This window comes from Dicentrarchus labrax, unplaced genomic scaffold (assembly GCF_905237075.1).
Source record: "Dicentrarchus labrax unplaced genomic scaffold, dlabrax2021, whole genome shotgun sequence".
Lineage (NCBI taxonomy): Eukaryota > Metazoa > Chordata > Actinopteri > Moronidae > Dicentrarchus > Dicentrarchus labrax.
The window spans coordinates 7088189-7115863 of NW_026136707.1; the positions used below are offsets into that span (position 1 = coordinate 7088189).

Consider the following 27675-nt stretch of genomic DNA (forward strand, 5'->3'; position numbering starts at 1 on the left):
CAGTAGTAGGACAAATGTAGCCGGCAAACTGCATTAGTCTCCGCCGCAGAGGTTTTGACTACTGTCAGAAGAAAGACAAAAAGTTTTACTGCGGGAGGGCGACGCTCCTGAGCCGCCGGAGTAGCGACCTGCAAACTGATCCCAGTCCTGATCTGAGCGAGTGTCTGCTGACAGAGAGAGGGAGGCGGGTTACCAGTGGTGTTGCAGAAGGTGCCTCCAGACTTCAGACATTACTCCTGGTAGGACTTTTTTTTTATATATATATACCTATCTAGACTTTTTCTTTCTTTAACGTTTTCAGTGTGTCTTCGAACGCAGTAGGGCTTCACAGAACAATGAGCACACCTTTCACTCTTTTGACGTTTAATATTAGGTAATGATTTAGAAAAGATGAGGGAGAAATAAAGTAGTGTATCTCAGATGTCATTTAAAGTTTTTCAAATGAATGACACTTAAGTCTGTTAACCTCAAACGTTGTGATAAGTGTTGCTATTTAAATCTATAATTAATGGAAACAGTGTTTGGGGCAAAAGTTGTTGCCTTATTATTATTATTATCATCATTATTATTATAATCATCATCATCATTAGTAGTAGTAGCAGTAGTACTATCAGTAGTAGTAGTAGTAGTGCGGTTAGTATCTTTTACAGTAATTATGATCTATGAATGTATAATTTAACACAAGATCATGTTTACTCTATACTTTTGATTTTAAGCGTTTTGGCTGTTTAAATATGTGAGTGTAAAGATGAAAGCAGGCGTGGGCTTGACATCATGACATGCCTTAATACTTCACACCTTAGTCAAACATGCTGCCTGGGGTGAAGCCTGCAAAGTAAAACCCTTACAAAAGAGGAACCACTTCCTGTGACAAGTGAGGGGGTCTGGACATTTTCTGTCTGCCCATGTGTTTTTCTGCTTTTCCTGTTTATGCCTCTTTCTTTTTGTCTAATCACAGTTTGACACCTGCACTTATGTCCCCCTGTCCCATCTACACACACACATGCACATGTAGGGCAAATAGACAACATTTCATCAGTGGAGGAATGGACTGTATTGGACTATGTGACCCATTGAACTGTGTGGAGGAAGGATTAAGGAACAACTGTTGTCACAGAAGCTGAGCGGTGTGTGAAGGCCTCAGAGAGCAAAGTCCCTCAGGGCTAAACTTGTCTTTTCTCCGGCAGCAGGAAGTGGGATATGGCAGCGTGTGTCGAGGAAGGGTGTGTCTGTTCTGCAGCTTCTAGGTTTGTTTTGGGCGTGCTTTCTCACATCACAGTGCATAGTAGTAGGGTCATCCTTATGACGATTGTTTAGTTTTTCACCTGTTGCATCATTTGGGTGCAGCGGGTGCATGTGGGAAAGTAATGTGCTTGCCAAAAGGAAAAATTTGATCAAGATCTTACATGTTTTCTTTGGAAAATATCACCTCTCGTCTGCCACTAAAAGATATGTCATGTTTGGTCTTGGTTCCAGTTGGAAGAACCTTTCATGTCATGGCTTGGCATTCAGACACACAAGACACACACGATTTTATTATGCGTCAGAGTTCATTTTAAGCACAATGCCCACTATCCCGACAAGGTCTGAGATACTGAGGGAAAAAAACAAAAAAAAAAGTAATTTCAGTCAGTCAGGTATGGCTTTTAGTAGTCACCTTATGCAGCCAGGTTTGAATTAGAAAGGAGGTATGAATTGAAAAATTCTGATATAAAAATCCTTCTAATTCTTTAAACCGGCAATAGCTGTTCTTTTGGCCACTTAGAGAAATATACTGTGTACCTAATACTGTCATAACCTTTTGAGTTTAAATTGAAAATTTAAAATTGATTCGGTTATATCTGGCCTTTTAGCTTTTAAATGTTCCACTATGTTCACCAGCCAGTTGTTAATTTTGTCTCTCCCGTTTTTAGTTCTTGACAAGAAGTGGGCTGTGGCTGTGGAGCATTTTTTTGTTGAAAACAACTGCATAATGCTGCAGGAAAAAAGGTTGACGAGAGTGGTGAGAAACAAAACAGCCAAAAGTGTGATAGTGAAGCTTTAATTGATCTTTACCATACAGAGTTTCAGGCAGGTGTGATTTAGAATGAAAGGTTAAAAAGGGCAACGGCTGGATTCAAACCCAGACCGCTGCAGTAAGGACTCAGCCTTTGTTCATGGGGGCACCAGCTCTGCCAGGTAAGCTACCAGGGTGCCCCAATACAACATTTCTGATATAAAACCACTCAGTTCCTTAAACTGTATGTCATAGCCATTGCAAAAAATAGGTTTTGAATAATTGAATAATGAATAAGTTGAACGCTTCCAATTCACACATCCAATGATGAGAATTTGCTCCCAAACCTCAATTTTCTGTCTGTTACTACAGAAATTACACCTTGGAGGAATTTGGTTTCTTAGGCATCACGCTGTACTTTCACCACTGACAGGTTATTTTTACACAAACTGTTTGTCACAGTAACAAGCTGAAATAATCCCCTAGCAGCCAAAAGCCAGTCATTCTGTCCCATTTAGCATCTGGGAAGTTTGCCTTGACAGAGCCCATGGGCTGTATAATGTATTTGTTTGCTTTCTTCCTCATCCTCCCTTCCTCTCTGTTTCAGTGACCATGGTCACATTCTTCAGAGGTCTCAGTGTGTTTTCCAAAGGTTAGCCCCGCGTGGTGGTTGGACCCTGGCCAGCTCTAAACTGCAACTAAATGACTCGGACTGGTTGTGGCTGGTTTTATGGGTTGGCATCGTTTGAAACCAGGCCAACGATAATGATGGAGAATCAGTGGTCAAGTGGTTGCAGGTGGTTAGGGAGCAGAATTTAGATTTGTGTTGAAGCCGTTCTCTTTTCACGTTCTGCAGCTGTCTGTTCCTCCATGATGAGGACATGGGACACAGTTTGTATTGTTTCCCTTTTTTGTCACATTCTGTGCAAACCTACATTCAGTCAGGATGTTTCCATTCTTAGTTTCCAAACTGCTGGTCATATCTGATATGTTTCAAACATGTTTGTAAAATTCTAAAAGATATGAGGTCTCTCTCTAATCATCACCTGCTTGTTCTCTTACTTTTTTCTTTCTTGTGTCTTGGTGTCCTAATTTTTGCGAAAATTTTGACATTCCTGAACATTCCAGCACAGCTATTAGGGTGCATACCTTGTTTTCATCCTCTTATTCATGTGGTTCCAACCAGAATTAAACAATGCAACCCAATCCAGCTTTTAGCTGTTCAAAATGATTAAAAAAACATCACATCTGCGTTACATGTGAGACCAAAAAAGGGAAACTCTGCTTTGGTGTTAACAATAGCTGTCTGGCACACAACTCTCACGTATCAGTGAAACCCTGGAAAATCATAAGGCCGTGGCTGTATATTTTGTCATAATTCAGATGTTCTTTTTAGTTTGTTGTATGTGCCTCTTCAATAGGCTGTGGGGGCGCGTGGCTGGCAGCAGGAGTGCGTCTGAATTCCCTGCAACGGGGGAAGTGACCTCAGGTTTCCTGTGTGGGGATGGCCAGGTGCTGTGGTGTTATTGTGAGGGGCGCAAGACTTCCTCCATGGATGCTTTGTTGGTAAACGTCTGAAATGTGATCCTTTGAGCCTGGGCCCCTGTGGGAGGTAATGTGCCCCCCTCACAATTCAGTCATCCTGCCTCGCTCTCTTTCCGTCTCTTCTTTCTCACTCTCCGTACACTCTTTGCCTCTGTGTTCACTCCATGTAAGATTTTATGTAAAGAGAACATAAACTTTATATAGGCAGCTAAGGACTGTAAAAGGTAACTGACTCTGTGCTAATGGGGTAATTACATTCTTCTAGGAATACAATTACAGGTCTATACCTAGCACTTACCTGCCACTCTCAAAGGAAGTGCTGTTTTCAAAGGAAATACCAAATTGTAAGCACAGAACTGCAGATGCCTTATAACTCCACACTTACTAGTTTAATACAAACTAAACATGCCTCGCCTCACTACACCTTTCACTTGGTCTACTCCTTATCGCTCTGTTATATTTATTACACACTGAATTAATGTTACCCCCTCTACTTTATCAGTGTTTCCTTTGCATGTCTCACATGAAACAGATGTTGTTCGGGTACAAGAATCCTGTCGATTCACTGCTGCATCATCACATTCTGTAATGTTATGAACTTGGGCTGGGGAAACGTGTGAGTCAGCGGTGACTGTTTCCCTGCACCCTTGCCTAAAGGTAGCAGGGTAGGGTTATGGTCCAACACACGTGTATGGCCTGTACCATTTCACAGGATTTGATGACAGGAATACTATGTTGCAAAACGTGCGGCGGTTTATCAACTCATGTCCATAACCTGCCTTGTTTTATTTTCTTGGGAACAGAATTCCAGATAAACCTGTCTGTATTTTCTTGGAACTCCCTCACCTCAACTGTGGGTTCAAAGAAGTGTGCACATCTATCTACAATTGCTTAATGTTACTGTTTACCCAATATATTCACACCCATTAAATATGTTATCCTGGGAAAACAGTGCATTTCTACACAAGGAATAAATGTAGCAGAAATCCATAAATAAGCACGACAACTGGTTATATTTTGTCAGCAAACTGGCCTCCAAAACCAACGAAGCAAGTCACATCAAGCAACAGGGATAAGGGAAGATTGAGAGGGAAGCACAAATTTAAAATCCGCGGACAAATTGCAGTGGTTTTTATGCAACTGGTAATGCAATATGTAATATGAATTCGTATAACTAATGGTTATGTTGGGCTGTGGCTAATGGCTAAATCATAGGATAACCTATGGTTAATGGAGGCACTTGAGGAGAAGAATGTTGGGTGAGGAGAATTTCTCCAGTACACAAGGTAATAGGATGTTATTTCACCCTGATGGATCTCTGCTAAAAGAAATGACAAAGTACAGTACATGGCTTACACTTCATACTGTAACACCACATCTTCATATCTGGTATGAGAGAGTGATCTCCTTCTGGATAATATTGTTATTGAGGGAATCACTGGTCCACTGACCTACAATTATCATGGCTTCTGTCAGAAGTGGATCACTATTAAATTTCTCTATGCTATACTTATTATACACTCAGTAAAGAATGACCCAATCTTGACACTGACTGACACCCCAACCCACCATGGTATCTTTGAATTGGGACTTGTAATAAAAAAATATTTAAAGTATGAACAAGTCTACAATAATCTCACAGAAACCATCCGCCTACATATAACTGACAGATTGGTTTTATGTCTATGGGAATAGCAATGTCGTCATCCTACCCATTGGATGTTCTCGCACACTGGCTTAATTGGGCAATAATTTGAGACCATGTGGCATGTAGTCTTTAACCACGCAGTGATACACAGCAGGCCTCAAACAAGGCAGCAATGCCTGAGGCTCAAAATGTCACCTTTCAGAACACTGTAAACCCAGAGAGAGTGGGCCGTTAATAAAGTATTTCTCTACAACAACATGCTAGCAGGACTCTGTTCTCATAACAGATGTCATAGAGAAGTAATTTGGCCTTGGCACTGTATATGTGCGTTGTTTGTTCCACCATGCCACTACTGTATCCCCCTTCACCCCCTGCTTATGTGGTAGTTGTGTCTTTATATGGCTAGTAACTTCAGTTTGCCATAATGCCAACTGCATTAGTGTTGATTGCTTCCCAAACACTTAATAGGTTTGGCTCCCACATCTGCAAAGAATGAAAGAATGAGCCCAGACTGTGACATCATGGCACAGGAAGTGTAGTCATGAGAGTGTGGGCGTAAGGCAAGGTGTCTGTGTTCAGTATGTGCACATTTTTATTCAAATGTGTGTGAATGTTCTCTGTGTTGCACAACTGTCTTCCAGGGATGAACCAGAAGGATCTGACTTGTTGGGACTGCATGAAAAGCTGTTACTTGTTCAGATTAGATGTGTATTATCTTGTCACTGATACAAGACTGTTTATTTGGAGTGCAGCTGTGAGCGAGAGCATTCCCCTCGCTGAAAGTAAACAATGTTAAAATGCCTGCTCTGCATGATGAAACTAGCGAGCGATCAAGAATGTGACTCCTTACCCAGAATGTCTTACACCATCCCTCTATGTTCTTTCTCTGTATGTCTTTCACTCACTAGTATTTACATGCGCACACACACACACACACATACACAGATGCACTTTGTCTTACCCTCTCACTTTCGTCTCTGTGGCTCTGTGGAGAGACAATAGTGTCTACAGAGGAGACAGGCTGAGACAAGCCAGACTTGCTACATACACTGAGGTGTGGATTTATGTCAGTCAGAGAGAAGAGTGCATTTGGCACTGCTAGGGCACACTTTGGCACTAATTTGCAAAGCTGTCAAAGTTGCATTGAATAGGAGTAGGAAGCTGGAAGTTTCTTGGCCTCCTTTGCTTCCCTGTGTTCCTTCACCTTCATGGGATACTGACCGGTCCTCATATGGTGCCATAAATGGCAGAAAGTGTCCATGGTGTGGCTATAAAAGGACGCCAGCTCTTCGATGAGAAGATGACAGTGATTTACGACAGAGACAAGTAACAGAGAGCTAAGGAGGGATTTCTTGGCTTCTTCAGTCGAAGTTGAGAAAGAGAATGAAAGGATGAGATGGAGAGAGGAGTGGCCCAAGCACACTATTATTGCCTGTGGGGTTCATCTGTCAACGGGCTGTCACCGAAAAGTGTAATCTCAGACAAATGAAGTCCCTACTGTGTATAGTTTACGCTTTGTGTACCACCTCTCCATTTTGGAAAAGTTTCTATTACTGTGCAGAAACTATTTATCCTTATCACAACAAATGTACACAAGAGAAAGAACATGTTGTGACTCCCCCAAAGCATTCGGCGTCAGGCTCTCATTCACCTTATGTAATTAAAGTTCTTGAAAGTGGTGCAGTGAGATCATTACAGTGAAGTACTGCTTTGTTTGACAGTGTGTTCACAACCAGCAGATCATATTGAGCTCAGGATGTTTGTAGTAATCGGACATAACTCAGTCCAGAGGAAAATCTGAACTTTTACATTCAACACAATCACCAAATGATTTACAGACCCCCAGTACCAGACAATACTGTTGCTGTTGCTTTGCTTTGACAGTTATTTAGCATTATCATCTGATAGACCCTTGAAGATACAAAAGCCTCTGGGGCTGTAGCCAGACCAAGGTTTTTTTCTTTCTTTTTTAACCAAGCTCCAGAAGTCCAGCACTGAGCTTAGCGGTCATCCTTGAGAAAAACCTTTCATTTTAAATTCTATCCTCTGCGATTCTCCGATATATTTCTACTATGTATATGCATCTAAGTTATATGAAGCAAAAGATAATTGTATGATATCATTATTATATTTCCCTAAAATTGCAAATAGAAACCTGCATTCCACAGAATTCACTAAGGCTGTAAGTGAGCACAAATTCAGAAACCAATAAAGAACTTAAACATTTTTAAATTTATTTATAGATATAGAATTTAGCTACATAGCTAATAAATGCAGTCCTGTGATGCTACCATTCTCTGGTTCAGCTGTAACCACAGCTCACAGAGATTACAAAAACATATACGTATAATCATAAATATACTTTATTACATACAAAAAAACCCTACAAACTATAGCCTCCTGTCTCTGTTCCACAGCTGGAAAAACACAGACGGGCACACACAAGAGCACTTGCTGCTGTGCATGTGGTACAGCAATACATATACAGATGGTACAGTGAAGTAGAAGAGCAGTGACTTGGTGTGCTTTTGTAGCAATTTCATTTCATTTGATGGGGGAAAATTACAGATGTCTGGACCTCATTGTCGTCAATGGTAGCTTCAGCTTTAAAAGAAATATATTTCTATGTCTGTGGAAAAGTCTTTCATGCTGCCATTCAAAACCTTTTATCATCTGAAACATCACTAAAGAAAAAAACAGACCCACTGCGCTCAATGAAGTCATCAGTTAGGTGTGGATTTAACTTCTATTTAACAATAGTGTGGTGTATTTTGTCTTATCTAAGCAAGAGTTCCTGTATAGATCTTTGCAGTTACGCCAAGAAATGAAGCCGTCTCAGTGACTTTGGGAAAATTATGTGACAGATACAGACCCCCATTACAACTGGCAGCTTGACGTAGTGTATATTTCTCGGGCATTCAGCCAAACCACCTACAGAGATGGTGCTTGGCCGCATTAGTAGCAGCAAAGTGCAAATGTGCTTCATCTTTGCCACCATATAGGCATTCTATAAATGGACATAGGCGGCAGGCTGCTCAGGCATTAAGATACAATCAAAAAAGATTTTCAGATAGACAAGATTAACTCTCAGTTTTAAATATAATAAGAGGTGATTTTTCTTGCTTGACTGCATTAGTAGCAGCAAAATTCAAATGTTCTTCATCTCTGCCACCAATCTCTATATAGGCGTTCTATAAATGGACATAAACTGTTACATGCTGAACCAACAAAAAGCTGAAGCAGCTCAAATAGGCCGCAGGCTGCTCAGGCATTAAGAATATAATAAGAGGTGATATATTAGGTGATTTATTTACACTTTAACGCCAAACATTAATTAAAACCAGCGCTGAGCTACAATGCAAGAAGCTTGTTAACACCAGGTGTAAATAGGGTTGCAGATTTTCCCACCTCACTGAATGCTGCTCAAAACTGTACGTTCTGTTTACCCAAATCCTCTCAGGAATCTGGCAAACATCACTAAGTTGTTTTCTTCTTTACTTTTCCTAAGGTCCACCATACGTTTGTAATTCTGTCAGTGCTTTAATGGGTCTAAACATTCAGCTTCAAACAGAACCACATCCAATGTTGGCAATGGAAATTAGATCAATGGGTAAAATGGGGGCCAGACGGTGAGCAAAGCACAGCAGAGGGCCAATGACACAAGCACCATGACTTCACTGTGGAAGTATTCAACCCCCCTTAAAAAACCCCATCCCTCATCCCATCGCACGCTTTCTCAACAGTGGTGAGTGGAAACTGTTTAAGGTTTAATGATTGCTGCAGAAAAAAATTGAGGAAAACGTGTCCTATAGTATGAGAAGTCATGCAGGATGATGGTCATTGGTCACACCATGTCATGCTTGTGGTGATCTGTCATGGTAGTATTACAGTGCCTCTCCACAGCACTGTGTGTAAGTTAGTGCCATGTAGCTTTTAACATTCATCTACCAGCGCCACTGGATTGTGCTAGTCCAATAATCAAGGCAGAGCCATATATCCTGTTAATTTACACGACGCATGACACACATTTACACGTCGCTTGATCGATGAAGAGGCTGTGGCGCCGTGATGAGAACCTTGTGCCTTCAACTAGCTTCTCACTTTGTTTGTGTCTGTTTTGTGTTCAGCACTGTTCCTGCATCCCTGGAAGCCAAGAATACTCCTATATAGGAAAGAAAAGCAGGATAAAAGCAGAATGAGGTCGGACAAGAGTCGGGCGAGAGTTGTGGTTAATAGATTGAAAGAGATAGACAGGTCTGCTTGGGAAGCAACATAATTCAACCACGCTATCAGTGTTTACCAAAGCACCTGTTTTCACGTTGTCTCTCCATTTAACAACTGCAGCTGGGACTTTGCATTTTATCACTGATAATGAATTAGGTGGGGAAGATGAATGGTGTTTTGCATGGCTGCATGATAAAGAGATCCCAGTGTGTGACACTGGGAGATAAGGACCTGACGGATTGCAGCTCTGCTCTGGCAAAGTCGAGAAACTAGCTATAGGATTTCTGAACTTACAGCTCTTCTTGAGACTTAAATGAACCTCAGATAAATCCATTGTCTACTGAAGGGAGTATTGCTTTTTGATACCAATTCTAATCAGTTTTTGGCAAGTACATGTTTACATCTACTACTACCACTCCACCGCTCCCCAGTTCTTCTGCTAAGATTGATTTCTACATGACCTGCTCACCGCTAGGTTACCACACAATCAAATTCAACCATCCTGGGAGTGTGGGTGGATGCAAAAGCTCAAAACACAGATGACAAGTAAAAACTAGTAACGCACAAAAGGCAAAAGGTCTGAACGGAGACTAGAGGACAGCAGTGAAAAAGAGAAAAGGGTAGGTGGGTGAGCGATTGGGGGAGGTGGAGGGCGGAGGCAGTCGTGGGATGCATGGCAGCATGATTTATGGACACCTTTGAAGTGAGCTCATTCCAGCCACACGGCCTGCCTTCTGCATTTCAGAGCAGGGACATTCTCCTAGCGGTACGGCGAGTGGGATAAATGACCCTTAGGTCACTAACCTCCACTAGTGTACCACTCACATATGCACTTCCTGATTATGTGGCGATTCATCAGTGTGTTTGGGTTCCAACAAGCAAAAATGAGCTGCCAAGGGATCCGATGGACACGTGACTCACTCCTCAGTAACCTACTTAGAGGTCAAAGCAAACAGTGAGAGTGACACAGAGGAAAAGGAGTTGGTCCCTCTTTGGGATCATAAAAATTGGGTCAAGAGAGCTATGTTCCTACAGAGGCTAGCTAAATTTTTTGCTGTAGTGTGCATAATTATCAGGGGAAATTTATAGTATCTCCAGTAGAGTCTGAATGGAAACTGATTTTTATCATCCATTGCAGTTTAAATCTCTCTCTCTTTCTCTCCCTCTCTAGTAGTCCTACCAATGATGACATCATTGTTTGAATAAGTAAAGCTTCCATCTTCTGTTCTGCTGGTGAGGATTGAGGACTAAGGAGGGGTGCTTGGCAGTAGTCAGTCCCACTGCTTCAGCCTGGTTTGAGTTCATCATCTATTCGATGTGTTTGGATTGTTATAACCAGTATCTTCCCACTTTGTTTGAAACTCATTTCCTAAATACATCAGATTGTTTGATCTTATCGGCTTCATTTATGTGAACAGAAAAGCCGGGGATTGTGAATATGAGTAGTAATTACATTCGACGGGAAGTCCCCTCAAAGAGACTTAAACAAACTGCTCGCTGTGTCTGCGCTTCCTGCACAAGTCATCCATTGTCCCCCAGTTTGGCTGCTGTGTTTATTTTTTTATTTGATCCCTCTATCTACCAGCTTTGTGTGTTCACGTGTGTACTACTGTAGGTGTGTGACTAGTCATGCACGTGGCTGCAGGTGTGCCTGGGTCTCTGCGACTTTGTCCTCCTGCAGGAGTGTGTCAGTGTGTTTAAACATAATATGCCTGTTTTTCATTGTGACTGTGTGTTTGCAAATGTGTGTGACCGTCTTTCTGAGAAGTCCCAGAGGTGTCTCTGTTTGGGGTAACAGGAAGAAGCACAGTGTGTCTGTGCATACTGGCTTGGACTCCATTGTTATCAACCCCACACTGGTGAAAGGGGTTGTTGCCCAGTAGGAAATTAACTTGAATTTGGTTCTCACAGCACATACCAGAATAAAGGAAGAAGCCATTATGTTTTTATGACAGGAAAATGGTGCACAGGGATGTTTCAGAGGTCAATGCAAATTATCACATCTATTTTTAGATCTTTGGTTTTATACTGTGTGGTTATTTAAAACACACATATAATAGTATGCATTTAACCATATGCACTGGCGAATTTTCACATTTATTTTAAGCAAGTTTGACCTGATTTTCTACATCTGCATTACAGATTCCACTCAAGAAATAATTGGGAAGTCTAAAATCTCCTTGAATGATCTAAGTTTGGGATGTATGAATATAGTATCTGAGTTCCCTGGTGAGTTCAATATTTTTTATGGCACAACACAACAATTTTCACATTGCCACAGTATCCCTAATAAAATGCTGGGTTGTGCCCTCAATCAGCGCTGCACAGGATGAAACAAGAGCTGAACGTCACTGCCTAGAGGTTTATGGTCCTGGGGAATGAGGGCACTGTTTACACGTTGCCATGGAGATGTGCCTGAGAAGGGAAAAATGGCTGCATATACTGGAAATGACTTCTTAGACATTCATCCCAGTCGTTTCACATTTGGCAGGCGCCCCTCGGTTTTCTAAGCTAACGTAATGCTTTTTTTCCCTTCTTCATATGAACCCATCTTCTCAGGGTTATAGAGTCACACAGGGAGAGAGGTGAGTATTTTGGTCTTTTGCGGTTGTGGGAGATAATTTGTGCAGCTGTTGTCAAGAATGTAGATTGTTCACTTATAATGTGCAATACCCATAAAAGCCCTCGGCACCCAGTGATTGGAAACATCCACCTGCTTATAACAACATGCTGAATATTCATGTCTGGGGATGTTGGGATATATGCTTGGAAAAGAAAACCTTCTTGTCTGGGCATTAACCTCAGGGTCAGGTGCCATCACTGCAGCCACGAGCCGCAAGTCTGAATGAGTTATAAATAATTGCTAGCAGTTGTGGGTGTGTACTGCACAGTTGTGTGTGGCATGCTTAGATTGCTGAGTGTGCGGCCTGTGAAACCTTAGCCCAGCTCCTTGATGTCCTGGCTAGTTGCGCTGACTCAGCAACATTAGGAGACCACCTGGGAATGACCAGTCTGTGGGAGCCATTTTGTGTCTTTTGGTTTACAGTTAGCCTTGGTGTTCAGCCCCTGTGGGTTACTAATAGCCACGGAGCTAGAGTGTAAACAGCAGTGGTCAGGACATGTTTAAGCCAAAATGATGATGCAGTCATTGTCATCATGCTTACTGGCCTTTCTCAACTTTTTAGTAATGTTTAACTAGTTGATTTTAAATTATACAGACATACCATACAACTGTATAATGAGTTCTTTTAAGTATGAAACCGTGTTGGATCGCACTGTAACCAGAACAAACTTGCAGTCCAAGAGCAAATGTAATCAGCTGAGCTAAAAAGGCAGAATTGTAAGTTTATTTATTTCTCCACCCCCACTACTGAGTGATATACCATGCTCACATGAATATATGTAATGACAGAATCAGCTTTGGTCCTGTTTTATTAAATTTCTAGTTTTTGCGATGCATCTTACCATGAAATGACAGTGAAATTTCCCATTTTCCACTGACAAAGCACAAGGACAATTGATACAGACAGCTGACAGTATTGAAGCTCATATCAAGGCCACAAAGCTGTACAACACACACTTCTACCAAAGTTCAACAATAAAGACATTTAGTCATAGCAGAAGGACAAGAAACAAAGAAAAGTCCATGACCAATTTTCTGTCATATCAAAAGTAGAGACAGCATGTCAAAGCATCCTCGATATCCTCTATGATCAGATTTCATGGTCCAAAACTCCATAGCAGAGCTCAAAGGCACGTGCCTCAAATCCATATTAGGACTTGTAAATCAAAGGAGGCCAAGTTGGCCCCTAAATCTCTTGTCTCTGACAGTTTAAAGAAGTTTGTTTTATTTATAGTTGCAGTCCAGAGGTAATTTTCCATTGTGGTGACTTGCAAGACATTTGCTGTGTCTGCTGGCTTGTAGCAAAAGGCGCATACACAAAAGTTGATATTTATTTTTTGCCACTGAAGATATTGCATCAGGGGTTGGTCTTGTGAAAACAGCATCCTCTCGAGGGGCTCACAAACTTGTAACTGAATCACCCAGCTTGCAAGTAAAAGTACCCTGACTTCACTGTGCATACTTCTCATTCTGCTCAGATTTGAATGGACATTGGGCTGTGTTAGTTGTGTTAGCTGGGTGCTTTAAAATCAAGTTAATTTATTTAAACAATGTGCATGTCCACAGTCAGTCCACAGCAAAATAAAGCAGGTGTCAGAACTGAGATGGATTTCCACTACAGAGTAAAGGCTTCAGATTTCAAAGGGATGCCCTATCCCTTGGATCACAGAGTATAGAGAATGACAGGGAGGATGTGAAGATATCAGGACAGTGACTAGGATAGCCATTTTTGGGCACAGATCTGCCCTGGGAAACTTTGGAGTAAAGGAGTTCCAGGGATTAATGGCTGTGTTTGTTCAAAGAGAAATAATATACTCTTCCTCTCATACAGCTATACAGAGGCCTTAGAACAACCCTACTCAACTTATTTATTCTAAAACCACCATCCACACCAAAGCACTGAGACCCCTAGAAAATGTAACTGTTACCCTGAGATCTTTTAGCACCTTTCTCAGTTTTTCTTTTACTCTATACAGCATGCTTGTCTGTGTGACGGTATAATTTTGTGCAGCAGACATCAGCTTTAAATCCATTTGTTTTTTTAATTGTTATTTATAACACATTCTCTTTAACTCCCTTGATTCTGCATTCTTTACCTTTCCTCTCCTCTCACCACACTGTTTACCACCTCAAAGTGTATCCAAAGATCAGCTAGCAGACGGTCAAGATTTTTTTTTTCTTGCTTGCTTTCAAGATTTGCTTTCTCTTTTCTCACTCTCGCTCCAGTTTTCCCTCTGCCATCTAAACATTTACCGGCAAATACCAGCACAGAGAGAGAAAAAAGACAACCTTTCTTGCATTCTCCAGGCAGTGACTCTCCAAAACCTCCACTGGCACACAGGAGTTGACTGCATAGTTTCCCCAATGCAAACCAGATGTGAAGCACGAATGTATGGCAGCATTTTTTTTTTCTTCAAAGGAAGACAAATGTAGGCCAAAAATGTAGTCTTTTGGCCATCCGCACACAGTGATATAAAAATAAATTCAGATTCATTCTTGAACTCCAAACTTTCCCTCATGGCGGTTGGGACAGTACTGTATGATTTAGAATAATTGCGATGTTATTGTTTGGTGTTGGTGGAGTATTGTGGAACATTGGGATTGAGACCGGCTTGTGGAAGGTGACAGATGAGATATGACAATTGCATTTTCAGTTGAGCTTTTCTTCTTTTCTTCTGTCATCCATATGCACATGGAGTCCTCCTCGCTAGCACGTCCTCAAGTCTCGGTGTGCCAAGTGAATGTCAGATTATGACAAATTTATGTTTTAAGTATACCTAAACATACGTCAGAGCAGGCTTGTGCTGTGCTTTTGTTTATCTTTTGTACACATATAAATCACCATACCAAATCCTTTTAATAATTGAGTCCAGAAGATTTAACGTACAATTCTTTCAGGTCAGCTGCTGTTCAGCCGTAGCTTTCCTCTAATGCTGCGGTGTATGCTACACAACAGAACCAAGGCTAATATTAAGAGACATCAAGTCATATCCCCACACTTGCACGGTCATTAAAAGTTGCCAAGAAGGGACAAATTACAAAGGCAGTGGTGACATTTTCTGCTGCAGGTAGTCATTTTCCTCCTTTATGTTTATGGTGTTGGTTTTCATTTGAGCCCTCTGTCGCCTCCCACTCCACACCAGGCGGTGTTTAAACGCTCAGGGACAATAACAGGTTTGCGTTCCAGTGTCTGGTCCTGCAGCCTATACTCTATCGTCAAGTCTGACCCAGGCTCCCACAGAGGAGCAGTCTCAGGTGCCCCTGCACCAACCCCCACTCTTACTCCCCTCCGCCCTGCCACGGCTCGTCCATTGAAGTCGTTCAAAGAAACTCAGTAAATGAAACTGCTCCCAGTAGCTTCCTGCTTATAGCCTCATGTGGTGCCCTGAGAATGTGGGTGGCCCAGGTTCTCCTCTAATGCAAGACAGGGAGATTACAAAGATGACAACGCTCATAGTAGAGCCACTGGTTATTTACCAACAGCATCTTAACAGTGGCTCAGTGCTGACCCCATCCTATAAACTTTGACAACTGCGGATTGCTCAAAGTCTTAAATGTCGTGATGATGATTGCAGTTTTGGTTTTCTGACTTAGAATCAGTGTCACAGCTACACTGAACATCATGATGCTTTACTAAACTGCCATAATAGTAGATTTTTTATTACATTTAAGTAAGCTAAATTCTTTCTTAACATCAGAATTAAAGTGTTTTTTGTATTTCCATAACCAGTACTTGTAAGCTTGTTTAAATAAGCACATCTGTTTATGCATGGGGCTGCAGCATTATCTCTCCTTCATGAGCAATTTCCTCCTCTTCCTGTGATAAGATTCATTGCCTCAGTGTGTCCTTTCGATTACTGGACTTCATTTATCTGATGCAGCGAAAGCCAGCAGGAGCAGCTCACCAAGCATTTGACTAATATATAACTAATATATATTTGTGTCCGACTCTTGTGTTGTGTTATTTAGTCATGTGATGTAATTTAGCTTGTGGAGTGACTAGTCTCACAGAATATGTGGATCTGGAAGCTTTGCCCCAAGGACCTGACCTCGGTTTCTAGTCCCTTGAAGAAAAACATGACATTGTGTCATAAACATAAGTTCTTAACCATTAAAAAAGCCTAGTGCAATTCATGCCTTTGCCTTTTCACATTAGTCACCAAATGGAAAGGCTTCCATGGTCATGAGGCGCTGGAATAAATAAGATCAGACATCTCCATCAGGCTCCTTTCAAGTGGCCACTGGGCTGAGACACAAATGATCTTTTCTGAAGTGTGCTTTTGACATTGTGCTTTATTTTTGATATGCTCAACCAGGCCCTCAAATGATATACTTAAGTGTCCAGTGCTGTACTTTTTCCCCATCTCAAAGCCAGCCAAGGAGCTTTACTGTGTCTGGAAGATGTCCAGGCACCAGACAAAGGATAATGTGATGGTATGTGTTTATACGCAGCCGTTTCACTTTTCCTCTAATTTGATTTAAGAATTGTCATACGTTTAAGTTCCTGCTCCAGCATTCATTTTCCTCTAAATGTCACCTTCTTCATCTTTTTTCTTGCCCCACTGTTTGATTTCTCCTTTGTTCCTTCATCACTCTCTCTGAGACCTGTATAAAAGGAAACAGAGTCGTGTACTTTAAGGGGACGTGCATAACAACACACTTCTTTCTCTATTTGCTGCCAAAAGACAGTTAAAGGTGACTGAGTGGCTTTTGTAGCTGCTACTTTTTAAAGGTAAATCAGACCTTTACACACTTCTTAAAGTATCCACTTGGACATAAAAGCAAAATATTCAGAATGGACCTATAAACACAGCCAGCGTAACAAATAGAGCAGTTGCCCTGGTATTGGATAGTTTTTTCTTAACTGTATTCCTTGCAGACCTCATACTACTGCATAGCCACAACTTTTGTACCATTTCCCACTTGGCAATAAACTAAACCCTTTTAAATTTTCTGCCAAGGCATCATTGGCAGACGGTGATGCTATTTCCACCAAGGGTCGTGTTGTCTTATCAGGGTGGATACAGCACTTCCATACAGTGACTTTTTTATGTTGGAGATATGGCTTTCCAACATTGGCTTGCAATATCATAGCCACAAAATGTGTGTGTTTTTTTTGTTGTTGTTGTAAAGAGTTGTCCCTTATTGGCACAATAAAAACAACAGCTGCTCCACTGACATGAACATTACTGACTCATGAAAAATCCTTAACATTCAAATTAAAATAGGGCTTAATTTTATTGTAGCAAAACATGTATAACACAACTGACAATGTGCCCAAAACACTGAAAACGTCCCCCCCGGGAATAGTTTGTACTGACATGTTAAACTAAAGTTAGATTTCATGTTTTTATGTATTATATGTATATCCAGTAGAAATAAAATTGAGATAGAGATTAAATTTTCATACAGTAGTACTATATACATATAGAACAACAATGTTTTTTTGCTTATTGATTTAAGTAGATTTTAAGTTTGGAAACTAAAAATAGAAGTAATCTGTTATCATAGGAGTAATATTAGTATTCTGTTAGTCAGCAATATGTGTACATGTGTTTTTGAATGCACCACAAATGTTGACACTTCTGCATATTACAATTATTAAGCATTTTCTGTCTCGCCTGTGTATGTATACTGCAAAGCACTGAACACCAGCTAATATATGTACTAATGTATATAATTGGTCTGATTTCACTGAGATAAGCTCTTATCCCAAGGCCATGTTTTCATTGTTAGTCAGCTTTAACCACACTGACTCACACAAACAAACTCACACTGATCCACAATAGCTGTCTTCAGACCTTTAAGTAGACATTTAGAGATAATACAACTTCCGAAGCCTAAGTCTGTTTTTCATGACTTTTACAATGACAGTTGATTTCATTTTCAAACTATATTTCACCATACATTCTCTCTAATTAGCCAGTAGTGTATTATGTTCTCCTCTAGTGTAAAGTAGAACTTAATGGCAGTAAGAGACATTTCGTACAGTAGTTATGTTGTCATTTAGCTTTTGCAGTACATCGGCTTCTGCCTGCAGTCTCCCTCCATTGTTGATGAAACATAGTGTCAAGTGCTCTGCCTAGCCTTAGTAAAACAGATATTATACAAAGATGCACAGCAGGGAATGGGGGAAGAACTGGCAGGCTCGTTCCCAGCAGGCTGTGCGGACTGTTCATTTGGAATCAACCAGAGCGTAAGCAAAGTTTGGGCTGGGGATTAACAAGCCTGCCTGTGGGACTGGACTGGCTGGGGTGTTTGCTAGCCCTTCAGTAACCAACCATGACTATGTTGCCTGGCAACAGCATACAGTCTGCTTGCTTGCATTGGTTTGTTGCTCTGTGGTGGCCCTGAACTTCACCCCCTTATGCCAATCAGAGAGGGTTGTGATGACTAGTAGAATGTAGCCTTGCCATTCCTCTGCTATCTTATTGTGGGATGTGTGAAAACAAATGAAAAGTCTGTTGCAGCCCTGGGATGATGCAAAGTTCATCACACCCCCACAATATTAAGTAAGAGATAATACCTAACAAGTTGTATGCTCCATGATTGTAATTGATGACATGGAAGCGTATTATTCTGTTTACACCAAGACCTCGTACTATCTTATCAAATAGAATATGTTGTTTATTTACGCATACAACTAATTTAACTCTCGCTTTTCATGTTAAAATCATAAAATATAGTGTCTGAGCCTCTGAATTTCTTAACTGGGACTTCTGTCCTTCAGATGCAGGCCTCCAGCTTCCCCATAGCTAACGTCCTCTCTTTCTTCCTCTTACTGTTAGATGATTGGAAGTCCAAATTAAATTTGTTGGTTCTCTATTTGTCTCATTTTTCAGTTGTGGTGGTTACACAAGGGTTAAGACAATTCTGCAGAGTCATTCATACTGACCCATATAGCTGCATTTAATATATATTTCTCTCTCTCTCTCTCTCTCTCTCTCTCTCTCTCTCTCTCTCTCAGATGAACTCCCCCTGGATCATAATAAAGAATGGATTGCACTGTTGCCTATATTAAACAGATCCCCATTTTGTGCTTCAATACTATAATTAAACTTACAATATTTCTGGACCATTGTCCTGTGTGGAGGCAGTGGTGATTTCCTTGAAGCCCACACTTTTCCCAGGGGGCTGAATTCAGTCACAGCTCTGGTATTTGGAAACATTATTAACCCAGAGTGGGGTTCTTAGTCACTGGTCCTGGACTTGAAGGAGATGGACCTCTGCTGGGAAGTCAGCACACACACAGTAGTAGATACAAAGCCCTGTGAGAACTGGCCTCCGGACTGGAGTTGAATGTGACCCAGATCCAACTCTTCTCTTCTCTTCTCTTCTCTGCAATTTGGGAAAGTGGGTTTTGGGTCAGCAATTTCTGCATGCAGTCACGTCTTAGTCCATCGCCCCAGGGGTCAGTGCACTGACGTCATGCCCCTCTCTGTGAGAGCCTGTGCCATCAGGAGTTCATTTCAGGCTCTGCATTTGCCACTCAAACACTGATGCTCAAAGTGAATCTCTCTAAAATGGAAACACTACAAACCTGGAGGTCAAAACAAGCCCTTCTTCTGATTACTAAAGAAATACATATATATATATATCTGGCTTTGGAATCTTTGCAATTGAGTGTAACGTTCCCATCTGATCCCACTGGTGAGTTCTCCATTACTTAATCTTGATCCTGATTGCTGACAAAGTAGTTCTTGCTCAAAAACACATCTCTCTGGAGAACATAAAAACTCTTCTTGAGAGGGAGACAAGGCTGCATGGAACAAGTGGGGGAATAACACAACTAGAAACATCATGAGTGATCCATCTCCAGTATACGGATGTTGGTTTGTTAGAAATCTGCATTTGAATATTCATCATTTTGTCAGATGACATTTGTATTTATACCTATCTGAAAAAGTTTTGTGACCTACTTTCTGCAGCCTTTTAATTTGTGGATATGTGGATAATACATATGAATTCAGCGAGGGCAATAAGCAGCTGCCTGATTTGCTTTGGAAATTAAAGCTGACATCAGACGTCATAGCTCTGGCTTCTTGGCTTTGTGAATCATGCCTCGTCTCGTTCTCTTACCTGGCAAGCAAAGGCAGCACATACCTACCTGGCACTGCAGATAACATTAAAGTCATAGTGCTCATTTTTAGCATAATACTCTGCTGATCTAATCTTGACATTGTGGTTACGTGGGCTGATGGAAAGTTTGCAGATGGTGTGTCAAATGTACAGAAATTGATGTTAAAACTCAGAAGTTCAGCACCTTGCTGTACATTACACAGGCCAACCACAGCTGCTTATTCTGATATTTTGCCATGACCTCCAGATGGATACTATAATGTGAGATGTCAGATTCTAAAGATGTATCCATTCAATGATTAGATAGAGAGATATAGCGGTCTAGTGATGTGAGCCAGTGTATACACATGGCTGCAGGGCTGTCGAGCATTTACACGTTCTAATTTATGTCTTAAGGGGGCTGAGAGTGTCGAAGGGGCCTGAGAGTGTCTTTCCAGTTTGGGGAAATTGTGTTGTGTTAGCAAAAAGCCTGTCAGTGGGTTTAATACGAGGACTACAAGCAGGTGAGGGCTCTTGGATCTTGACTTTCTCACCCCAACTCATTAAGAGCTTTTGTCTGGCAAAGCGCTGAGACAGATGAAACATGAGAGTCTGGGACTAATGTTTTCTTTGATGATGGATCCTGTGTGATTTGGCTTTTAGTCTTTGTTCCTTTTTCTGTCACTCTGTGTTTTAGTGTGAGCATGTCTCCTATATGCTTTGTGTATATGCTGTTTGTGCACACTCTTTGTATGTGTGGGTGTAAGACAGGCAGCACAGGGCTAGTTTGAGGTTTGATTGATTATTATATCAGAGGTGATTATTGTTACTAGGTGGTGGGAATGAATAGCCAGCAGTCCACCCTGCCAGAGGGCTGTATCACTTATCACTGGGCTTTCCTCCAGCCATGCTGTAATGTTTTGGCAACCTGATATTGTTGCCATAATGCTCTCACAATATTATTCTGTCACTTTGTTGTGTGCTCAGTCATGATCAAGGGGCCTATTGCACAATGAAAACCATGTACTTTGACAGTATACCCCTTGTATCTGTATATGCATGTTACTGTAGTTGTGTCTTTATGCTGAAAGGAAGCAACTTGTAAGGGAGTCATGTTCAAACAGCTTCAAGTGTATGTGCACACACAAACTCTCACAAATGCTTCATGGGGTTTCTGTATCTGTTGGTGGTCCACCCTCTGCTCACAAATAGATTCTTGCCTCATAAATATTTACAGGTGTGTGTGATGTGTGAGCTTCACATGCAAGGATATGCTATTTTACTTCCACTTAGTCATCTGTGAGGTTGCTCTGTGTGTATTGGTGCTTTAATCTTTAGGTTGCAGATTTTGAGCGGTTGACAGCGACAGGAATGAGTTACTAGGAGAAAACAAAGTGACAGTCCCCTCCCTTTGCATCCACCACACTCTCCTCACACAGCAATAAAAGTTAATAGGCATTTTGTTCTGCCTCTCTTGTATTCTCCTCGCTCTTTTTTTTTACTTGGACTTGCTGCGTGTTTGTTTTGGCTCTGCTTATTGTGGTACGCAAAGTATTTACAGCATAAATATTGGCAGGGTCTTACTGTGTCCAACGTTGTGGGAAAGGTGACGCATCCTAACTCCACTCCCTGTGCCTACTTACTTTTTTTTATATATATATATGTATATATATATATATATTACTGACCTGAGTGTCTGCTTTCTGTGTTTCAGGTTTACAGAAAATTACAATGGCTGACCGTTTTGATTGTGACAACTGCAAGGAGTCCTTGTATGGCCGCAAGTACATTCAGTCAGATGACCATCCCTACTGCATCCCCTGTTACGACAGCCTGTTCTCAAACACATGTGACGAGTGTAAAGAGCTGATCGGCCATGATGCAAGGGTGAGGCATCCATTTTGACACGATCAGACATGCAATCATCTGCTGAACAACAGTAACAGAATTTCAATTGAATTTCAGATTTTAGATCTAATTAAAAGAAGAAAATATGTACCTAAATATTTCTGTTAACATTTGTTTTCTGTAATACATGCACTGGAATGAACCACACATATGACTTTAGTGTTTCCACTCTGTGAGCCACATATTAACAGTTTAAACAAAGATAAAGCACATCAAACATTTGCCCTAATTAGCTTTAAGCCATTTTTTAACCATGTTTTGACATGGCCTTGGATAGCTAAACCAGAAGTTATGTCATGCTAATGATGCATAATTCATACTAAATGAGGCATGTTCTATATATTTTGTGTGGCAAGACATAGTAAAGGCTAATTTAACATGCAATTATACAGGCAATTTCCACAAAGTCCACATAAGCCAACGGGCTAATTTAGTCTAAGATTGTAAAAATGCAGCATGAGGGAATGTCTCTCTCTTCCCCACAATCAAGTTAAAATTGAATCTTCCTCTAATGGAAAACACTAACATGAAGTGGATCATTTAAGACTGACATATGTTACTTAGTGGACTTTACAGAATGGGGCATGCTACAAGGTCTAGTAGTTTGCTTAGCTAAAATGGCCAATTAGTTATCAACACCCTCAGTTGTAGTTGTTGCAGTTCTGAAAGTTAAACATGAAAATACATTTGTAAGACACTCATAATGATTAACGTAATTTCATTTCTGTGATGTATTCATGAAATTACCTCAAATTGCTTGTTGTCTACTGTTGTTCTGCTGCCAGGAGCTCTTCTATGAGGACCGGCATTATCATGAGCACTGCTTCCGCTGTTTCCGTTGTGATCGCTCGTTGGCAGATGAGCCTTTCACCAGCCAGGATGACGCGTTGCTCTGCAATGACTGCTACTGTAATGAGTTCTCCTCTAAGTGTGTAGCCTGTGACAAGATCGTCATGCCAGGTAATGGCTATTTTATGTATTAATATTAATACGTTTGAGCCTTTTTGGGGGGGGGGTTGAACCATGAACATGCTTATCTTAAAATCCAGGAAGAGAGAGTTGAAATAAAATAAATATGAAAATAAAAGAGGAAGTGACTTGTGAAATATTTTGCACATAATGCATTTGATGGTGCCATATAGTATGACCACCCACAAACAGTAGTCTCATTGCCCCACATTTTATTTTCCATGTAGTATACAAATGCAAATGTGAAGATACATAGGCAAATGACTTCGGAAAATGATGACATGACAAATTCCAGGAAGCAGGGACAAATGAAAAGTATAAAGTGACAATTCTAGCAGATATAGAAAGGAAAGAGGTTTTAGGAAAAAAAGAAGGAGACGAGAAAGAGACAGAGGCGAGGGTCTACGATTGAGCAGCAGCCAGGGCTGAATGTGACAGAGTAATTGCCAGTCTGCTTGACTTGTTGTCCGTAAGCCAGATCCCCAGGGCTGGTTGGCTGCCAGCAGAATGATGATATGAAGAGATAAGCAATTCAGTTATTTCAGCACCCCTGTAGCAGCTTACATAGCCCTAATAAAGCAGCAAATGATTCCAGGAAGAGTACAACATTTCCCTTTATTTCCACTGTAGACAATGTCATGTCTCCATATAAAGATTGCACATTTGCATTACAGTGTTAGTGTAAGTTAAGTACAAGTGAGGAAAAAATGTTGATTGAAGTTAACTAGAAAAAGATTTAGTAGTATACAATACTGCAAACTTTTGAATGTTTTCCAAGCAAAGAAGGGCCATATCCCTTTGGCAACATACAAAACTATGTACACCCTCAAAAACAGACACACACACTTACCTTTGTTTAACGACTAGATGTTAGGCTTAAGTGTTTTGTTGTGTGGCAAAAGGAGAGAAGAAACGTAATACCAATACCATGCAAATGGTTTTTCATGAGCTGATTTGGATAAAAAGATTGCTCTGATAAAACTGCACCAATGCTCCTGTTGCCAGAGATGGTCACGTAAGATGTTGTATTGTTGTGTTCTCAGGCATTGGTCTTTTTTTTTGTCACTCAGTTTATTCTGTTTGAAAATTCTTTGTGACAAAACATCTTATTTGAGCTTAATTTTGAAGCTCGAAATAATGTATTTGCCAGGAATAAATGTATATAGGAAATACATTGATAAAAGGCACACTGCAGCGAAAGACTACATAGTAGCATATGGTGCAAGGATCAGAGGACCTGTAGGGCAAAGAGACAGTTCAAAGCATATTGACAATTGACTATGCAGAGAGCATACTGTAGGATTTGCTTCCGGGTGTAGTAGAGGTACAGTATTTGCAATACATCAAGTAGATGAATTAGATAAAATACTTTGTAAGGATAATAAAGCTTCTATTAGTTGCAGAGGCTGTTTTCTGTATATTACACCTATTTAATAATCAAATTATTTTCAAAGCTCTTTAAACTTGTTGGAATACTTGTTAATTGCCCCCAAAAGTTATATGTACTGTATTTAGCATTTCAGCATGTTCGCTTTTATTCTATTTGTCAAATACTCATAACTAAATACTACTATTGTCCTCCTGGAGCCACTGTAATTCCTGTAAGCTTATAACCTGGAATGTTTTTGCAGGGGATTTTTGCAGTTTTGATTAGAGTACACCACAGCACAGAGCCTGCAGCAGTGAAACGTTAGCAATCCGCAGACAGCAGTAGTACAAAATGTCGGCCCCACACAAACCACTGCGTCACCATAGAATAAACCAAGCAGTATTATAAAAAACTCAACAGCCGAGGGATTGAAGATGGATTGGTTGGGGACACGGAGGGGAAAATGACATTATCCCTAACTTTAAGGCCTGCCGCCAGTTTCCAGCAGTAGGAAAGAAGTGTGGGGCTTGTGGTATTATGATTTAAAATAAAATAAATCTTAGTCAAACAAAATTTGTCTTATATGCCTTCATGCAATTCAAGTGTATTTTTTCATTGTTCAATGAAATTACCATCAAAAACTACCAAAATGGCTATAACAATCCTCCGAAAGACAGTGAAAGATTCATTCTACACAGAAAATGTAACTCTTACTCTGCTTTCTGTCATTCTTTCCATCCTTCTTTCTCTTTTTCTCTCGTTGCCTCCTGTCGTGTCTCTTTCTCTCTGCTAGGTACGAGGAAGTTGGAGTATGCAGGCTCTACATGGCACGAGGGCTGCTTCATCTGTCACAGCTGTGAACAGCCAATTGGCTCGAAGTCTTTCATCCCTGACAAAGATGAACACTACTGTGTGTCCTGCTATGAGGACAAGTTCGCTCCACGCTGCACACGCTGTAAAAAGGTCAGTAAAATGATCAAATGACTGACAGAATTGTTGGTTGAATTCCCTCTCACACTTGCATGGTAGACATTGGGAGACATGATTAATCCTGGGTCTGCAGGAGCATGCATGGGAATAGATTTAAGAAGTGAATTATAAGGATCTCCACATGACCTTTGATCCATTGTCCAATTTCAGACCTTGGCTAAAGGTGGTGTGACCTATCGAGAGGAACCATGGCATAAGGAGTGTTTTGTCTGCACCAGTTGTAAGACACAGCTGGCAGGTCAACACTTCACCTCCCGAGACGACAGCCCTTACTGCCTCAAGTGCTTTGGCAGCCTGTATGCCAAGAAGTGCGAGGCCTGCAGCAAACCAATCACAGGCAAGATTACATCCCTATGTTCTACACAATAATACTGATCTGAGCTACCCCAGGTGCTACTTTTGTTTGTATTAGGGTCAAATTTTAAAAACTTTTTATACTATGAAGGTAGTTGACTCTAAGATTGGCAGCCATTTTTTTACATTGTGTGCCACCTGGTCTCAAACTCTACTAGATTTAAGTAAATCACGAAAAATTGCCTTATTGCACACAAATCAATGATGATACAAGTTCCATTCTAGGAAGCAAACATTTATGGGAAATGTCTTAAAGTCAAAACAGTTTTGGTTATATCACATTCGAGATTCTGAGATTTCTGTGTTTTTATTTTTCTTTGTCCTCTCCTTACTATGTTGAAATGGGTGGGGCTCAGTTGGAAAAATGTGACATCAGATACTTCTGTTGACTAATCAGGAGTTAGCAGGATTTGAATCAGAATCTGATGACAGTTGGTTGTTCAAGTCAATCACATTAGATCAGTGGTATAGAGAAATAATTTGAAGTTGTAGATTTTTAAACTCAATATGCTTTTGCTATGTTTTGAAGTGGACATGAGTTGCAACTTCAGTTGTGCTGAATTCAAAGTCCTCTAAAGCTCGACATACAGTTTAATGTCTCTCTCGTCCCTCTTCTTGTCCTAGGTTTTGGAGGAGGAAAGTACATCTCATTTGAGGATCGCCAGTGGCATCAGCCATGCTTCACCTGCTCTCAGTGCTCTGTTTCACTGGTGGGCGCTGGCTTTTTCCCTGATGGTGACAGGATCTTGTGCCGTGACTGCAACAGCAACCTATAGAGCAGTCATTCACCATATTCTCACCCTTCCCTTGACTTACCTTCCACTCTTCGTCACAGCATTTCAAGAACCCCAAGTCATTACCGAGGAAGGTAACGAAGGCTAACAAATGCTGCCTCTCAGGTTGTTTTTATATTAAAAAAATCAGTTCCTCGTGGTCCCTGTCGGGGTGAGATTTTCATCCAGGAGCTAGTGCGCAATATCCTGTTTTGATGCTGCATTGTTTGAATGAACGACCACAAAGATTTCCTCTTGAACCAAAAAGTTAATGATTTTGTGCAACAAAGTTAATGGAGTGCCTTAAGAATACCATTGCTTATATGTTATGTACTATTGAACCAAAGAAATGCAAAATGCTAGTCACTTTGCAAGAAATTCCTTCATATTTTATACAAAAAATTGCCACTTCAGGTAGAGGTCAGACTCTGAAGAGAAGACAGTGAACACTGATACACAGTATGTAAACCGTACAGTGTGTTTTTCAAAGTACGGTGGAGGTACTGTTGTATTGCTCTTATAACTGCAGTTTTAAGCATTTTAATTACAGTATGTCAGAAAATAAAAGCAAGATGAAAAAAAAAACTGAGGTAGTCAGTTTATGGTAGTTATGATCAATAAAATCATTTGCACTTTGGGTAAGATATTCTCTTGCTACCATGTTATGTGCACATAATAACACATCTTAAAAAAACATGGCACACAGACCACTTTTTTGTCATGTATCAGCTTTTGTTGAACTTTGCAATGACACTTATTTTTACATAAAGTTTCTTCTTATTTCTGTTGTTTTTTGCATTTGTTGTAATGCATCTTTTTTTACCACCAGTGCTCAAAGAGCCAGCATTTATAACCCAAAAGAAGCTGAAATGAAATCTAATACCATTGTGTATTGCAGGAGTATGCATGTCTTTGTCTGCCATGATTTGATTTTTTTGTTGCTGTTAATGCTATAAGTGTTTTGTTTTGCATTGTAACATGTATGTGAAAAATTCTAAAAAAAAACAAACCTATATTTCATTATTTCAGCTTTGATGCTGGTGAGTCAGAGTTGGCAAATACACATTTTAAGATTAAAATACGCCATTGAGGCACTAAAAGTATGAACTTACTGTAAAAAAAAAAATTATGATAATTGATATGGCTACATGTTTAGTTTTATTTGTGAAGGCTTATTAAATAAATTTACACTGACTGATCTCTTCTGGGCAGTTTTTA

General features: G+C 40.5%; 1 protein-coding gene across 3 annotated transcripts; it reads left to right on the forward strand.

Moving 5' to 3' along the window:
• fhl3a (four and a half LIM domains 3a) lies at window positions 1-27675 on the forward strand. 3 transcript variants are annotated; one of them, XM_051406913.1, is made up of 7 exons: window positions 1-239; window positions 3418-3608; window positions 21809-21981; window positions 22788-22962; window positions 25134-25303; window positions 25481-25667; window positions 26309-27675. In XM_051406913.1, the coding sequence occupies exons 3-7, from the start codon at window positions 21826-21828 to the stop codon at window positions 26458-26460; spliced, it is 840 nt and encodes a 279-aa protein (XP_051262873.1). In that variant the 5' UTR covers window positions 1-239; window positions 3418-3608; window positions 21809-21825; the 3' UTR covers window positions 26461-27675. The 3 variants fall into 3 exon arrangements, with proteins under 3 accessions (XP_051262873.1, XP_051262872.1, XP_051262874.1); XM_051406912.1 differs by lacking the exon at window positions 3418-3608 and having other exon boundaries at window positions 2-239; XM_051406914.1 differs by lacking the exons at window positions 1-239; window positions 3418-3608 and adding an exon at window positions 1227-1247.